Genomic DNA, 17,926 nt, shown 5'->3' on the forward strand with positions numbered 1-17,926 from the left:
ACACCAAGTGAGCAAAATCAAGAGGACCATGCCATCAGCGGAACTAGGAACTGAACAAGGAACAGTTTTTCTCAACACCGATATCCCTCAATTACAATTAAAAAATCTGCGTGTTGTTCTCTCACGGCAGAGAGCCCAACTCGGAATCGCAGCTTCCACGCGTACAAATACAGAGGCTCGTCCGTGTGAAGCCAGCGCTTCGGCTGCCGTCGAATAGAAGACCAAACTCTGGCCGTCGGAGTTTGGTCTTCTATCCGACGGCAGCCGAAGCGGGACGACCGTATTTGTATGCGTGGAAGCCGCGATTCCGAGTTGGGCTTTCTGCTACATGTAAGTAAAGAGTGCCGACACTGCTACGAGTAACGAAATACAAAGCGCGCACGGTCATATAATTCGCACGTTTACACGCCAATTCAAAAGAAAGAAAAGGATTAAAAAAATGATATAAATACCGTATCAGTAGTTCATACAGAATTTTTAGTGATGATAGTACAATGAAATACGCACGACTTAAAGAGCCCATTAATTTTTATTCGTTTATCATCTCTCTGATTAAAGTAATAACCCATTTTAGGTTACAGAATAAATGTAATTTTGATATTTGGTACTGTTTATTATTAAGATAAAAATTATATAAGTGTAATGCATCTGCATTGGATTCTATACACAATATATTTTATATAACACCAACTAATATTGTGTCCCTATTGTATAAAAAGTGCTATAATTACATCGTATAATTAAAATTACATGCTAAATTAAAGTGCCGCACGCCGATATCAGATTACACGAACCGCAGCCGGTTCGTCGGTCGTTTCGGGTGTGCCGCTAGTTGTCGGACGTTTTGTATATACAATTATCTTTTTACGGGAGTGCCGAAAAATTACGTGCGAAAGTGTTAAATAATTTTCGCGATAATAATTGATCCGGGCGCGTTCGTGAGTGTCCAGTGCGCGGAAGAATGACTCGACACGTCCCATCTGAGAGGAGGAGGAGGCCCGGGACGGGCATCCTGCATCGGCGGAGCAACTTATAGGTAAATATAAATTTTTTCTTGTTTACAAAAGCTTGAAAAAAAATTAAGCTTTACCTTTACAATAATTTAAATAGCATCACGTCTACATTAATATTGTTTTATTTTATGTTACAGTCACCGGCAGAATTCTAGAACTCCGCTGAAGCTCATGCAGATTGGTAAGTCGCATGATTTTTTTTTTTTTTTCGTAATTTGTAATTAGGGTCTCTAAAAAAACAGCGCACGCATGGTTTTTTCTGATAAATATTATATATTGAATATTCTTTTCTTACAATTCTCTAAAATGTCAGTCTCGAGATTTTAAACTAATCGCGATTTAGTCTTTGCGATCATTTAATTACATTTTCAAAATATTCGATAATTTATCATTATATACATGTATAAAAACGATCTTGGTTGTGATAAAACTTGTCTGCTTTTCCATTTCTTGACAGTTTTAATCTCGTTGGTATTTTTGACTATTTAATTATTATGCGTTCTGTCCATTTCACATGCAGATACAGAACTATTAATATAATATACATATTGCAGTCGATACTTAATTTATTAAATCAATTGGTAGGATTAACAAGTGACTCTTTTCTGTCACTGTTACCTATTTGTACTTTTCCTTTTTTTGGTTAAAAGCACTTATAAGGCAAACGACATCTTGTGCAGGATATTATATCACCACATTTAAATCTACATTGAAACTATCTGGAGATGAATTTAGCGACCTGTAAAAAAAAAAGGAAAAAATTAATATATATATAATTATTAATATATAAAATATATAAATATATATTTAAAATATATAAAATAAAAAATACGGATATAGGTATCTTACATGGTATGCGTCGTAAAATATTTAAATTTCCTTTCTAAATAGGAATTATCGATAGCATTAATCACTTCGTATCAAAAAGACAATTATTGTAGATAATAAAATTCATATATTTCTGGCATATACTTAATCGTATAACATAAAAGTTATTTGGAAAATGGTAAAGATTCTTACAAAAGCGAGAGCGCTTTTAAAACATTATTAATTATTTAAGATACTTTTCCCCGTTAAGAAAATGTTGATCCTTTATCTGTATCATCAGTGGATTTGCGTTGCAAAAATGTGCTAGGGCAAGATACGATATCGGTGGAGGAAATAGGTTTTTTAAAGGAGCACCGACACTTGAACGAAAACGATGTGGATCGATCGCCGTGACTTATTAATCCTTGGTTAGAATCACGAACGCACATATGTTTAGGAATCGCGGTATATGGTTTTTTCAGCCAATCTACTTGCCTAGGAGATTTATAATGAGTTAATTATTTATTTTTTAACCGCGACCACAATTACTGTGACTCTACCTGGAAGTAGAAGCAACACACACGCTATTGTAGGTTTCGACATTTGGCTGAGAAAGAATCGTACGATCTCGTTGGTGAGGAATCATAGATTCTTCAGAATTTCTAAATTTTAAAACGATTATGATGGACAATACGCGATAAGATGTGAAAGAACATAAACGAAGAATTCGATAGCAAAAAAATAAACGCGAATATACTTGGCTTATAATACCTGCGACTTTCTTCATCCTTTCTGGCACGGTCGAATCTCTCGTTAGTAACTTGTCTGCGAAGCTCGCTAATCTGTCTGCTGTATTCCGCCGCTTGATTTTGATACTGTCTGAGTTCCGCAGATTCTGACGAACTAAAATCATACGAAAATGCAAACAAATAACCGTAACATAAAATTCATAGAGATGATAATAGAACGTACAGTTTACTTTGAAGCTCGGACACTTTCTGTTTTAGTCTAGAGATTTCGTTTTGTAACTCCTGATTAGTAGTCTGCGCATTAATAGACTCCTGTCTCGATTGGTCCAGAAGAGTCTCCAGTCGCTCAACAGTCACGCGATCTCTAGTAATTTGATCTTGAACAATGCTTTGCTCAGTTTTCAGTCTTGACAATTGTGCTTCGTACTACATATAAGAAAAAAATATAATACAGTAGAGAAATCATACAGGATGACGTGCGAAACGGCTAGAATAGAATAAATAAATTTACATGCGCTTTCATGGTATCCTTGTCACCAAGTTGCTCCATAAGTGTATCTTTTTGTTGGTCCAGCTTCACGCACAGATCTCTGACTGCCATTACATCGGCTTCGGCTTGGTGTCTCTGTTCGATTTGTTGCCGCAGTTGTGACTCCATGCTAGCAACATTCTGCGTCAGATTGCTTATCTAAAAAAGAAAAAAAAATTAATTGATATGCACGTGAAAACAACGTAATATTCACACTTAAAGATGTATTTAATTTCTTAGTAATTTTGACTTTTAATTAGTTTATTTTTAATTAAATATCGCAACATAACGTTGTAATGTAACGGGTTAGAGCATCAACGATATTTATTACAACAAGAACGAAATACCTGAGTCTCGTAGCCCTTTATTAAACAGTCTTTGTCCGCCAACTGACGTTCCAAATCGAGTATCTGATGCCTCGCAGTTTGAAGGGCGCCTCTAGCTTCTGCCGCTTCAGATTCTAAGCTATGGTTATTGTTTTCCAAAACCGTCGCTTCTAAGCTAAGACTTCGAAAATGATTTAGCATCTCCGTCCTCTCATTCTCCTGGAAAGGTTAACAAAAGTTAAGATAGTTAAAAATTAATGTTACTTAAGAATAAATGTTTAGTCCTACCTTTCGATTTAAGAGTTCTTCAGCACGACGGACTTCGCTGACGTAAGTCTGTAGTTGTTTCTTTAGGTCGTAGCACTCGGCACGCGAAGTCTCCAACTCATGTTGCATATTCCGCACCTCGCAGGTCACCGCTGCCAGGTCGTCCTGCAGCTTCCGGTTCTCTTGAATCGCGTTCTCGCGGTCCACTGATGCGGTCTCAAATTGCCGTTGTATAGCCTCCATTTCCAGCTGCAGTGATCTACGTTGACGTTCTTGCTCTGCACTCTGATCGACGCATATTCTGCAATTAATACCGTTGTACGTTAAAAAATTAAGACTACAAACATTTAATACAAAAAAAAATAATCTCAGTTATATTATTTATAATAAATTTCTAATTCAATATTTATCTTTGTAATTCAATACTGAATCAATACTGAATAATCTTCTACTGTAATGTACGACAGTCATATTTAATTTGCGATCGTTTATGCGAATCAGGCGTTTGTTTCTCGTGGCGCAAGGTATAGCTCCGAAAGAGGACAAGGGCAGTACGGACGCGAATTAGGCTCTCGTCGTTTCCCAACTTGCACAATCCTCTCGAAATGAGGTACGTGATTGGATTTTTATATTAACGTTTGTACAGATCGGATTTCTTATCGCAACTTCGCTAATAAATCGCTGAATAGCCACTAGTGGCGGATTATCGATCTATTTATGCACATGTCGTTCGTGAATCGACCGACGTATACAAATGATACTGAATTGAATAACGACATCATCTTGGATGAAATTTTTTTGTAACAACTACGGACACAAAAGAGCTGCGGCTTTCATCGCGGAAAACGTTGACGCGTGTCTATCGAAAAGCAATCATTCCTAACTTTCGACCGGGTAACTACGGCGGAAACGAATCAGCGAAGTTTTAGCTCGTCGATATTCTGTGTATGAGGGACCGATTGTGGACCATCGATCATCCGCGCGTCGATTACGCGCGGTGGGATTTGCGTAATCGCAAGACCTGCAACGTGGTCGTGGCACGTGCGAAAAATATCCGGGCGCCGGACGACTTTCTCTCGCCTCTCTTGGGGGTCCTTCTTAGCAGCAGTAGCAATAGTAACAACGGTTGCCTCCCGCGAAAGATCTGGTCAGAGCATGAAAGTGAAAATCAATTCCGTCACGCGCACGAATCAAGGAAAGCATTTTTCCACAGGTCAACGTAACGACAACCTTCTAGTCGGCGATTCCACTCGAAGAAAAGACGGTTTCTTGTCGCCGTTGAATATTGACGAGCTAAAACATAGATTTATCTTGAAATAAAAAAAATAACTAACGATACAAGATTTTAAACCTAACGCAAAATTTATATGATAAGGATTTTATAACAATTAAGACAATTAAAGTACTTTACGTCGACGTATTCAACTAACCGGGAAATTTATCTCATTACCTCGATAACCCTGGGAGGGGTAATATCGTGAACACGCATAATCAATTTTCCCATGGTTTAATCGCGTGCGTACCCTTGGACGATTCGTCCGTCACGCCTCAGGGCGGATTATCATTTTGCGATAATGACGATGGAAATTATGTCACGGATGTTACAGAAGAATGCATTCGCTCGAAGAAATGATTTCTTTTCCAACGAAGGCTTACGACAAGACGTGAATTTCTCCTCTACAGGCGGTAAAGTCTCGTCGTGAGCAATATTGATGACGAAATTTCCAACCGTATAAATGCGATTCCGGTAGTGAGCTACCAGTTTTTTTCTTACTTGCACTTTCCGACGCGGAAAAAGATTTCCAGCACTAGACGTTCCGTAACTGCAAATATAGACACAGAAATAAATTACTGAAACAAATTACTACCATCCTGATAATACAAACTTTTGAAATTGCAAGACTGTATAATTGGCTTCAAATACCACGGGTCATTCAATTATCGCACATTGTTCCCTCTTGATTTCTCGAGTTTATATCTCACTCTCTCTCTTTTAGCGACGCCAGAAGGAAAGTCCACGGTCATAACGATAGCGTAAAAGAAAAAGTGCCATAGAAAGCATCGCGAGTGCTCTACAAACGTTCTGCTAATGTATGCAAGGATGTTCTTCGCGACGTCAGCTTGACAGCTTCGTACTGACTTAATTAGCCTTACAAAGTCAACGTATTCCACATATAATAAAATGCATAATTCATTTGTCGTTCATTCGCGGTGACCTTTCACCAAAACTCGCGCAATTTCAATATTAAATTCGGCATAATATACTTTTTACTGCACATTAAATGTGAAAGCTAAGTACGATCAGCCGATAGTAAATATCATGTAAATATCATGTTTTCCATTCTATAAGTTAGTCACAATAACGACACAAATTTCACGTCGGATATCTGTGCGATCTGAGATGGAATCTATATTTACATAGGAAACGGGTATCTTTACCAAAAGCGACGGAACCTTTCGTTGGAAGGTGAGTCAGAGAATGCATTGCCCTAAAGAGGAGGTCACTGGACTTCTCGCTGTTCCCTTCCATGATTGCCTCACAAAGCCTGTACATGTCAAAATTGAGCGGCAAGCGATACCAAGTCCGTTATAGAGCCGGTCTAAAGAATACACAACTCGCCACGCGTTGAGAGCACGTTATATTTTACATTGATTCTTGAACGACGTCTAAGAATTTCAATCCTTTCAATACTGAAGGTCCTTTTGCTGATGCTGATCTTGAAACAGCTGAAGACAAATTATTTATGAAAATTTGATAATACTACTTTTAACGCGTCGTTATACATTTGCAATGAATACTTCCCGTTTACAAATTACGAAGATACAAAACCGAAGTTTTATCTTTATCTTTATTTTTAACTTTAATTTTTAAACAAAAGGAACAGTCCACGACACCTTGACAAAGATACATGAGCCACCTTTGTTATTCATAGACACCTCGAGATCACGTGGAGAAGCATAGGTGCGCCCTTTCGTAGATTCTCTAGTTTGTACAGCATTACCGTTATAGGTAAAGGGCATTGCACGTTTCCTCGAAAAGTTATGTAAGAAGAAGCGAGGAGACGATGCGTGAAAGAAGGAACCGTTGTAATCTCAAAGCATTTGAAATTATTTAAACGAATAAAACGTGATCGTTTAGCGTAGATTCTCATAAAATTATTCTTTACTTTCATATAATTATTTAATAAATTAATTCTGTGCAAAAAAAAAAACCAGAAAATGAATTGTTAAGAAAAAAGAACATACATAATGAATTATTCTTGAATTAATATTGATACAATTAAAACATTTTTTTTTTTTTAGAATAAAAAAGAAATACTTTGATACTATAACATTAAACTTCTTTCATTTCTTGTATAAAAATTTATTATGTTTATTTAAAAGTTATACGTCTGGAATACGATTAAATTTGGAAAGGCTCATAATTTCTCAAGGCCGTGGTTTTAAGACAATGACGTAACATCTTTATGAGAAATGTAGCAATGATCCGCTTAAGGATTTCTCACCGGGAATAGAATATCTCGGATGATAATGCGCTTCCCGTTACTGGGTTTGGCTTCGGTATCGAATTATGCAACAGTTCATAAAGAACCCACGCATCGATCGACGCTTCGGAAGGTCCAGCGACGATGAAAGTCCTCCTCGTGTAACAGAGATGTTGCGTGGAAGTGTCGTAACGATTTTTGGGAAAACCTTGAAGAAGCAAGGGAGGTGGGGCGCAATCACGACATTGCGCAAAAAAAAAAAAAAAAAAAAGGACATAAATTCGTTGAAACCGGTTTCTTTATCGTACTCACGATTTCCCTGAGACTTCATCAGAACTAAAGTTATACTTTAGGCGCGTTGCAATCCGCGAGATTAGATGCTATCTAAGCAAATGCATCGATGACGATCATCAAAATCCCGTTCCTCAAATAGAATCAAATCATAGAGATATGATCTCACTCGATCTACGTTTTAAACATCTCGAAATCCCACGCGTCGAATATTGATCAGTCTTCTCCCTCGCAGCTGCATACACAGATAAGAGCATAAGTGATTGTAGAAGCGAATGCAACATCTCCACATGCGTTCAGATTTCATACCGCAAAAGGATATCAGGCCTAGCAGCGAGATATTACCGCAAAGATAATGCGTTAACTTTTTACTCTCCTCCGATACCGGGCACTATTATACCGTTCACCTAAAAGCGAGTAAACATGAATGAAAACATTTGTAGAATAAAATATTCCGAATGCTATTACATTCCATTTGATGCGCGCATCGCGAAGAAATTTTATGACGACGAATTGGAACTTAATCGCGAATGACCATGTGATCCGGATACGTGTAGTGTTTCACAATGAAACGTGAGAGGCGAGCAAAAGGGATTAAAGAGAGGGCAAAATATACCTTTATCTTAACGACACGTGAGCCAGGGTTTTTCCCTAAACGTAGATTGCGTTCGATATTAATCACCGGGCTGAACAAACGAAGGAGGATGTCTATCTCTCGCTTCGGCGGACTCGATTTCCGACTTCGGTCGAGTTAGGTAACAGCGTGGAGTCGCGAAGCCGGGACGTGCGCGAGCCAGTCTCGCCGAGCTTCCCGCGGCGATAAGACCGACAACGATAACCGGCTACGACGCAGCTCAATGCGGCGAACCTTCGATACGATGGATGTGGAGGGTCTAGTGATGAACTGAGAAAAGCAATAATTCACGAAATAGTGGCGTGACAAACAAATACAACGGTGATTGTCTGACAACGAGCAGTAATCATGAAGACGTTGACGATAAGGTAAAAGATTTCACTCTAATTAGACTAAATAGACGAAGAAAGACACCATGAGTAATGCGGCTTTCCAGAGTTACTTTTAAAATAAAATCGACACTATGACACTTTACTTTTTATCCAGAACGTATCTTTCATTATTATTCGTGACTCCGTTCATCTGAATTTTAAATTTTCAATTCCCCGACGACAAAAATATCTCGGAGAATAAACCGGGCATTATTGTTGCGCCGCATTATTCATGGAACGTGACAATAAATTATGCTTACGACGAATAGCATAAAGTCCAATCCGGGACCGAATAGCGAAGTGACGATCGCACAGATTTTCTTCAAAAGGTTAAATTAATCGGTATTCGATAGAAATCCTTTCACTGTGTTAAAGTTGCGATCATAGATGCGAGAAGACGATTCAGCGACGTTTGCAATACGGCATCCTTGAATCTCGCACCGTTCTATCTAACAAAAGAAAATAAGAAAATTAATAAAGAAATTAAATGCAGAGATTTTTTGATATGTACCAAATTAAAATTCAAATAAAGACTCGAGGAAAATTACCTGAGGGAGGAAAGAAAAAAAATGAAAATTCCACGCGTTCGCTTCATCCGAGCAAAGAGTCGCACGACTGACATTACGTGAGCGTGTTGTTTGTATTGCGTGATTTCTGCGCGGCGCAGATCGATTATAATGTATTAGCGGATACTTTCTTTTTAGCGGAACGCTAAATCCGAGCACGCCTGATTATATAATCGCGATCCTAACGATAATCAAAGCAATTTGAAACATCCTAGAACTCTTTGCGAGCGGCGCAACGCGAATAGCGTATGAGGGTTGCCACGTGTGCGTATATGTGCGTACAAGACGAGTGACTCAAGTAATAACTGGTTATTACAATTTAACGACACGGAAGGTGGAGAAAGTGCATCTTGCGAAGAAAGTAAAATCATGACGAATGAATAATATATAATAAACGCGTCACAAAAGTGTCGCGGTCGGCGGAGGCTGCTGTAATTACTTTTACCATTATAATCTTATTAAAGGCGAATAATTATGCGTTAAAAAATCTATACATCAGACGTACAAACAAGACGTAACATATGCTAAAGTCATTCCTGTCTCATTTCAATTAATTAAATATTTATGCTACATAAATTGTGGTTTTACATAATCCGAAATATGTTATTTAAAAGAACAATGCACTTAAAAAGAGTATCAATCGCAAAAAGACAACTATATATTTTTTTTTTTTACTTTTAAATAAGAATAAATTATTTTCCAATCACTCTGTGAACTAAGAACTTCATATCGAGTTTAATCACGATTATTGCTACGAGCAGTTCATAGACGCGCATTTGCATAACGCAATTTGTGCAAAAGTTATACGCTATCTTGTTCAGAATCCAATCAGTATTCAGTGCCAAACAAGAATCAGTTATTTATGCTTGTAAAATTATAAAACCGAAGCTCGATTTTCCATCTGTCTCGTCAGATCTGCAAAGCATTCTCAATTTCACCTGCGGTATTTTACTTATTTTATCGTAATCGTTGAAATTATTGAAGAAACTCATACGTTTAACTTTCAGCAGAATATCTTAATTTGGCATTCTATAACGGTTCAACGCAACATTGATTTCTTGGATGGAAATCAATTTTCTCTACTCTCGAGAAAAAGACTATCGGCTGCGGCGTTTATCACGATTAGAAGAAATGCCTCGCTACTTCGTCCTTCTTTTACACTTATTGCGGAGAATGAAATCTTGTAAACGAGAAAGTTCTGATGTAACTCACTCCCACTGGATGATCGCTAATTAGACGATTGTGTAACGGAATGTTTGCACCTGCGGGCATTGATCAGAGGAATCTCACGGACGACGAGGTGCGAGCATAACACGCAGATAGCAATCTCGCCCCCTTCATTTATTCACGCTCGATTGTTAAAGCGATTCCAGTGGCGTTAATTAGAGATAGGAAAAGAAAATATCTCTTTCCGCGACGCTCATTGTCCATTTATGAGAAGCGGAACACAACGCGATCACTTCCAGAACACGAAACCTCGCGTTTTATGAACGACACGCGATTTACAAAATCGTACAAATAATTATCGGGAAAGTGGAGAGATACGTCGCGATTATCTTGACAACGAGTTAGAATTATTTCGGCTAGGTAAGTCGCCGGCGTTAATTAAAACGATAAGAGCGAGATAAACTCTAGACGCTATGCAAAAGATGATTAATAAAACGTAACAACGAGGAATAAAAAAAACCTCTCGGCGCCGTGGCCATCGTGGAAAGTCGCGGAAGAAAGCTCGACTAGTAACGGCAACTGAACGTTGACAAGACGCTGTTTAATTACTTCCTTGACTTTAGAAAAAAAAAAAAATAATAAAAAACAACACGAGATGCTGCGTTTCTTCCTGAATCAACAGTGCGTGTAGTATGCCGTTAAATTTACCGTGTAAATAAATCAACAACTTATGCTATAAAAAGGAGATTTTCAGAGAAAATGCCGTTCAAATTAATTCTAATAAATTTGATTAAATCCAAATATAATAAATTACGATTCAATTCGCTATATCCCGAGCCGTAAGATATTTGTGATATGATACTTCCAGTCAACGAGACCGGAGAAAGAAAAAAAAAAAAGAGAAAAGACTTTTTGCTTTCTGCGACGCGGGAAGCATTTATACGTGGCGAATTATTCTTATTCCGTACACATGTGCGTCATCCTAAGCCCTGTTGTCAGGGACAATGCCATTGCCATAGTGAAACAGTGAAAGTATGGTCATTTTGCCCTCGCTGTCGCGCACACTTTTGCCCCGCTCTCGCACGCACGCATGAGACGACACGCGCATCGATATTTCGCGCTATCGCGATACTCTCATTTCGAATGCCGCATTCTGCTGAGGCGACTCTCCACTTGCGAACCCGGTGAAACCGCTTTTGCATTCGACTGCGTCGAAGATGAAAAGTAGCATCTTCCACCTGCGTGAGTTTCCATCATCTTACGATTTTTCTTTTCGATTTAATTAACTTAATTGTACCATGTGCCTTTGCGAAATTGTGATCCCCTGCGTCCTGTTAATTTCCTCCGTCGCGCAACAATCCGTGTTTATCGACCTGTAAATAACGTTATCGCCGTAATTTTCAGCACGATGCGAGTTCTCCTAGGGAGCATCATCTGCTTTCTAACGACAGTTAATGCGAGGACCGCGATAATGCCGCCACCGTGGGCTGATCCGTCGACCAACCCTTGTGCCACGCAACCACGTGGATGGCAACTGTTGTACTGGCCGGCCGACGGGAAATGTTACAAAATATTTCAAGTAAATGCTAATCCTCTTTCCCTTCTAAATTTTCTTTTTACGCGGACCTATGACATACCACGGTTATTAAAAAAAAAAAAAAAAGTTATTTAAAAATGAATGATTCAGCTAATTTTAAGAATTGCGTTTGATAGATTGGCGACCCATGTCCAGAAACTATGGAATTAGGTCCGGCAGCCGGTAGCGGGACAATCGCGGAATGCAGGTGTCCCCCAGGTACCGCACAGTCGCCTAGAGACGCTTTGTGCCATCAGATATTTACAAAAGCGTCCTGCTCGAAGGGTCAGTTTTTTGCACCTGTAGCCGACGTGTCAAATAAATCAAGGTAGCTAGCTTTCTTTTTTTATTTTCTTTCGCAACCGGATATGCCCTCGTAACGAATGCTTCTCCTCAGCACGAAACAACGATGGGGAGTCTGTCGCGAACCCGAAATTTGTAACGAGCAAGGCGAAATTTATTGGCCCAGAGACGGCAAATGCTATCCTAAGCTCAGCAGAGGCCCGTGTCCACGTGGTGAACTCCTTGTCGTAGGCGAAGACGGTCTAGCAACCTGTTCATGTTCTATGAGTGACGAATTAGGCAGGTATCATTGGGTAGGAAACGGCGGTGGTTGCCACGAACATTATACCAAAGGCCCTTGCTCAGAGCCAGGAGAATTATTTCTGCCGGGTGGAACATGCGGTTGTAACCCTCAATTACCTCACTATCACGAACCTAGTGGAATGTGTTATCAATTAGGTGAGTTACACGATGTAATTGTAAAATAAAATCTAATTAAAAAATTTAAAAATAAAAATTTAGCACGATAAGATAAATAAAATAAAAATAAGATCATACGGAAAAATTTTGATATTCTAGCGGCTAGTTTTAGCATTAATTTCTTTACTTTAAAATTACTTTACAGCCATAAAAAAGTTTATAAATTTCTAATATGAATTATCAGGCGGTGTCGGACCGTGTCCGCAAGGACATCACTTTATGGTAACGATGGACGTTCGATCATCACAGGAAGATATCGTACGAGCCAAATGCGTTTGTAAATCAGGTCATGTGTTGTACAAAGATGGATTCTGCTATCGATTACACACAAGAGGACCTTGCGAAAATGGCTACATGTTGATAAACTCGACGACTTGTATTCCTGTGCCATGCAAACGGGGTAGATTGTACTTTCCTCAGGAGAAGACTTGCTATAAAATCGGTACAAAAGGACCGTGTCCAAACGGACAGATAGTGTTGTACGATTACAACGTGAGACCGTCTCTCGACGGGATTAGTTACAATGGTGTGTGTGGATGTACCAACATCATGAGAGATGCCGGTAAATGTCTGAAGAATGAGAGCGATGATTGCGAAAGTACGCCAGGTATGGTAAGAATTAAGAAAACTTGTTACAAATTGTATACGCAAGGTCCGTGTCCTGCAGGAGAATGGTTAGTCGCTCAAAGAACACCGAGGAATAGTCAATTATGGCGTGAATCGCGACCGAAAGCTAGATGCGAATGTCGACCTGGTTACAAGAGAATCCAAAGCTCTAGTGAAACTTTAGAGGAACTAGACAGCAATAATCTGATTTCGTTGAATCTACGGTGTCAGCCACCTACGGTAAGGCTGGCAAAGTTTCTCAACGATAATATTAAATCTATAATGATCTGAATAGCTCAATATTTCACCGCTACGCGGTATTTAAACGTGAGATCGAGATTAAATTTTTTTATCTTGTAAGAAAAGTGCGCGATGTATCGAACTTTTTAATAGAAAGATTATATAATGATTAATATTGTATATAATGTTATATGAATTATTATTTAGTTTTATCTCATATGCTTGAGCAAAGTTTAATTTATTGTATTTTTAATATATCTAATATCTTAAGCGTTGTAAATATCGTTTGTATAATTTACAAAGTCAAGACTTTCTTATGAGAGATGTGAGAAACATGTGCCAATTTTTTTTCTAGATGACTTATCAGAAGTTTTTAATAAATGCAAATGTACTTACTCATTTTTATTCTGTAGATCACGGAATTGATTTTGCAATCCTTCTATTTGTTGATCTTTATGCATCAATTCTCGTTCCAGTGCAGCAATCTTCTCAGTTTTTTCATCCAGTGCCATCTACAAAAATAATAAAATAGAGATTATTGCTCTTTATAAAATATTTATTATATATTGTTTAAAATAGCAATTCAATTCGCTACATTTTATTTACCAATAGTCGATCTTTTTCTTGGTCCAAGAGCGTCATACTCGAGCGTAATGTATTCATTTCTTGTTTCAACTCTTTAATTTGATCATTTAATTGCACCTGTTGCTGTTCCATAGATCTATTACGATCCATAGCTTTGTTCAATTCCGATTCTGCCTGCGATAATTGACTCTGTGCGTCTCCAAGCGCTTGATCTGTTTGATCTTGCAAGGTTCTGCAATATAAAGTTATTAAAAGATTAAATTCTATATAAATCTTTTATAAATAAAATCCAGTATATTACCGTAGTTGGAAATATTGCGTTCGTTGCGCTATTAATTCTTGCTTTGTACGATGAAGTTCCTCCTGCACTTCGCTTAACTGATCTTCGAGACCATTCATTGTCGCTCTTCTCGTGCCCTGAGTTACCAAAAGATCTTGCCGTTCTTTTTCTATATGTTTCAAACGATTCTCCGCGTCGACTAAACTTTCCTTAAGATGAAGTAGTTCGTTCATATGCGCATCCGACATCGTCTATATCCCCAATATCATCCAGCCATGCATTTACAAGAAAAAAAAAATTAACAAAAAATAGGATAATGAAATCTGATTTAATTTAAACGATCTTGTTTTTTACCTTAAGTCTTTCCCGTAACGCATCACGTTCATCTAGCAGTCGCTCAATATCCGCTCGGGCTGTATCTCGCTCTCGTTCCAAACGTTCGAGCATAAACTATTATCGTAAATTACAATTAAAATAAAAAGTAAAACATGCGTTTTATTTTTAAATCATTAAATACCTTTGTTGAGTTAATATCTCCAGTAGATATTGGCGAGCCAGAAGCACAGGTACATGTACGAACAGGTTTGCACAAGCTACACGATCTGCACGGAATACACATGTGTCTTTGTTGACTCTTGTAAGTTTGCATTTGTGCTTCTAAATCCTCATTTTTAAGACGTAATTCTTCTTTTTCTCTCTGTGTTTTACGCATTGCTTGATCTTTATCACTCAGTTCATGTTTTAATTCACAAATTTGTCCCAAAAAATCAGCCTGTAAATTGTTACAAATAATAAAATTATAATTCTTTGTAGGGTTTTCTTTTCAAATGTAATATTTACATTATCTTTATCAGATGCTCTGTGCTGTTCGTTTCGACAATTAATATATTCTTTTCTGTAGTGGTTTCGTTCTATTTCCAATCGCTGAATTGTTTGCTGCAGCTGTAAAATAAATATATTTTTAAATATATTTTTAAATATATTATAGATAATGGTAGTTAACAAATATTTCTAAAATAATTCTTTCAACATACAGATGCAATTTTTATATCTGCTTCATCAATCCGTTTTTGTAAATTAAAGATATCGTTTACAAATTCTGCATCTTTAGATGTTTGATAATCCATATCATAGCTCTTACTTTGGTTATTTTTAGATGCTACAAAAATAAAAAAAACTTTTATATTGTAGCCTAAGCTATTAAAAATAAAAATATTAAAAATAAACAGTATTTAACATACCAATGGCCGTTAATTGATTGATTCGATCAGACATCTGTTTCTTTTCGTCTAATGTAGATTCTAGAGTACGTTGAATATTACGCTTTTCAAGTTTACATGCTTCTAGATCAGCTCTCAATTCTTGTACCTCTCTACGTTCTACAATTAATTCGCGCTCTAAGACATGTATTTGCGTCATGACATCTTCCAATTTCTCCTAAACAAGCAAAATATAGGTAAAAAAAAAAAAAAAAGTAATCTAGAAAGCAAACATTAATATAATCTATCGTAATTACCTGAAGCTTACAGACTCTTTTATTATTTTCTTTGACTGTGGAATTGCAGTCGGCTTCTACAGCTAACGCTACATGATCTATATCTCTTAATTCTTTCTCTAATTCCTCATTTCGAGTTGCTAGTTTCATTGCCTGAGACATAGCATCGTGTTGTTTATTTAAAGATTCTGCATCATTCAAGAAAAAAAAAAAAAAGATAAGTTAGATGTTTCCATATAAAATAATTATGTTAAAAATAAAGTTTATCTACTTTATAAAATGCCTATCTATCTTCTTACCTTTTAGCTGCTGTTCTAACTCCAAATTGGCCTGTTGGAGAATTTTTATTTCGTTAATCTCCATATCACGGGCAGTAGTTTTTTTTTCCATCTTTCGGCAAGTGCAATTCTTACTAACTGGAACGTAAGAATAATCATCTTCCATTATTTTTCTTAGTCGATTCATTTCTTTTTCCTTTATGGTAAGCTATAAAAAATTGTTCATTTTATAATAACGTGCTAATAAACAATGTATATATTTGTATATAGAATATTTTCCATTTTTTTTTTTAATAACATGTAAAAAATGCATGCATAAATATTGATACTTGCGAGTACCTGTTTTTGAAGGGTTTCTATAGTATCGGTTTGTAACATAATTTCCCCTCGCAATTTCGTCACCTCTTGACTCAAACAATTTATTTTGTGATCTGCCATGCTAATTATATCTATTATTTTAGGTTCTACAGTATTTAATTTTGGCAGTGAACTGCTGCTTCTTGCTTTTGGCATTGGTTCAGCTTCCAAAACTGGTTTTCGAAGAGGAAAACTAGAACGTTTTTTAGCGGCTGCGAAAAAATTTCAAATATATTTAAAAAATTGTTTAAATAGTCCAATACTTTAAACACTGCCGCAAAAAAATAAAACTACTTACCAAGACCAACATTTTTAACAGTCGGTTTTAAACACTTGCCCTGAAGTTCCAATATTTTCTTAGACTTAGCAGCAGATTCAGTTTCTAACTCTTTTATCTTGTGTATGTTACGTGAGGATGCCAATTGTAAATCATTACATTCACATTCTAACTTATTTATTTGCCTTTTAAGATCCTTGGCTTGTTTGTGATGTCCTTCTTTAGCTCCTATTAAATCTGAATGAAGTTGATTGCACTCTCTTACCAGTCTTGCATTATCACATTTGTATGTGTCAACTGCCACTTGCAATTGATTGTATGCCTGTCAATAATATCATTAAATAAGATTCACACAATAAAAATAAGAAATTAATTCAAATAATTAATTATTAACAATGCAACAAATGCATTATTTGTCAGTGACATTACAACACAAGAGATTGCTCTTTTTTATTAGCTCTGCTTGAAGTTGGACACATAAAATTTCATTCAAATGTTTCTTAAAAGAATTTGAGTGTACAACTGGCAAATGGCATACCTCAATGTTCTCCTGGGCGATAGTTTTGAAGTGTTTAAGGCTGTCTGTGGTTTGAATTAAATCAGCTAACAAGGCCTCTATCAATGGTAAAGCATCCAAGGATGATGCCTGCTTGTACCCCAAATTGTCCAGGTGCTTTCTAACCGTTCGGTATCTAACGGCAACATTGTACTCTGTATCTTCGCTCATTCTTGCGAGAGTATAAAATTAACAATAAAGCCGACAGTACAAATTCTACATTGATCACCAAAAGGCTTAAGATCAGTTGTTAGGCGAGACGATGAAGACTATGTGTAACCTTACGTCTCCATTGTTGCTGCGATTGTACAACATTATTGCGAATAATTCATTGTCGACGGATTCGAAGCGGATGAGAGAAGCCGTGTTAAACGACATTACAATCGTACGTATCGTACAATAATTGCTCCTCAACTTAATAACATTCGTTCGAACACAACTTGCGATTAGCACGATTTGCAGTTTCTTTCCTCTCGGCCAAATAATTTTAATACACCTGTGCTCTTATTCGCGATTACGGCATGCCGCTGTACACTTATTTCGTTGGAATAAATTTTATTTCACACAGCTACTCGCCGAGCATCTCGAGCATCCATCCGGCAAACTGCAGCAAACCGTTTTCAAAAGGGTTTAAAAGTGCTGCCAACTTGGTGCAAATTATTTTTTTTTTTTTTTAGATCGCGTTCCGAAACGCGTCGGCGATCGTCTC

General features: G+C 37.3%; 2 protein-coding genes across 2 annotated transcripts; one reads left to right on the plus strand and one right to left on the minus strand.

Moving 5' to 3' along the window:
- Positions 1-453: 453 nt before the first annotated feature.
- Positions 454-17,847, minus strand: LOC139105110 (centrosomal protein of 135 kDa). Its single transcript, XM_070661017.1, has 19 exons — positions 17,200-17,847; positions 16,683-16,983; positions 16,367-16,596; positions 16,049-16,235; positions 15,771-15,937; positions 15,496-15,691; positions 15,289-15,413; positions 15,095-15,196; positions 14,772-15,026; positions 14,609-14,704; positions 14,276-14,505; positions 13,996-14,206; positions 13,786-13,901; positions 3,713-3,992; positions 3,446-3,643; positions 3,081-3,257; positions 2,793-2,995; positions 2,592-2,723; positions 454-1,752 (listed from the first exon to the last, which is right to left on the minus strand). The coding sequence occupies exons 1-19, from the start codon at positions 17,386-17,388 to the stop codon at positions 1,698-1,700; spliced, it is 3,450 nt and encodes a 1,149-aa protein (XP_070517118.1). The 5' UTR covers positions 17,389-17,847; the 3' UTR covers positions 454-1,697.
- Positions 7,641-13,788, plus strand: LOC139105113 (uncharacterized). The gene is made up of 5 exons (XM_070661022.1): positions 7,641-8,469; positions 11,610-11,784; positions 11,919-12,109; positions 12,179-12,522; positions 12,728-13,788. Exons 1-5 carry the CDS (start codon positions 8,450-8,452, stop codon positions 13,438-13,440), a joined length of 1,443 nt encoding a protein of 480 aa, XP_070517123.1. The 5' UTR covers positions 7,641-8,449; the 3' UTR covers positions 13,441-13,788.
- Positions 17,848-17,926: the final 79 nt, after the last annotated feature.

The sequence above is a fragment of the Cardiocondyla obscurior genome, linkage group LG08 (assembly GCF_019399895.1).
Source record: "Cardiocondyla obscurior isolate alpha-2009 linkage group LG08, Cobs3.1, whole genome shotgun sequence".
In the NCBI taxonomy this organism is placed as follows: domain Eukaryota; kingdom Metazoa; phylum Arthropoda; class Insecta; order Hymenoptera; family Formicidae; genus Cardiocondyla; species Cardiocondyla obscurior.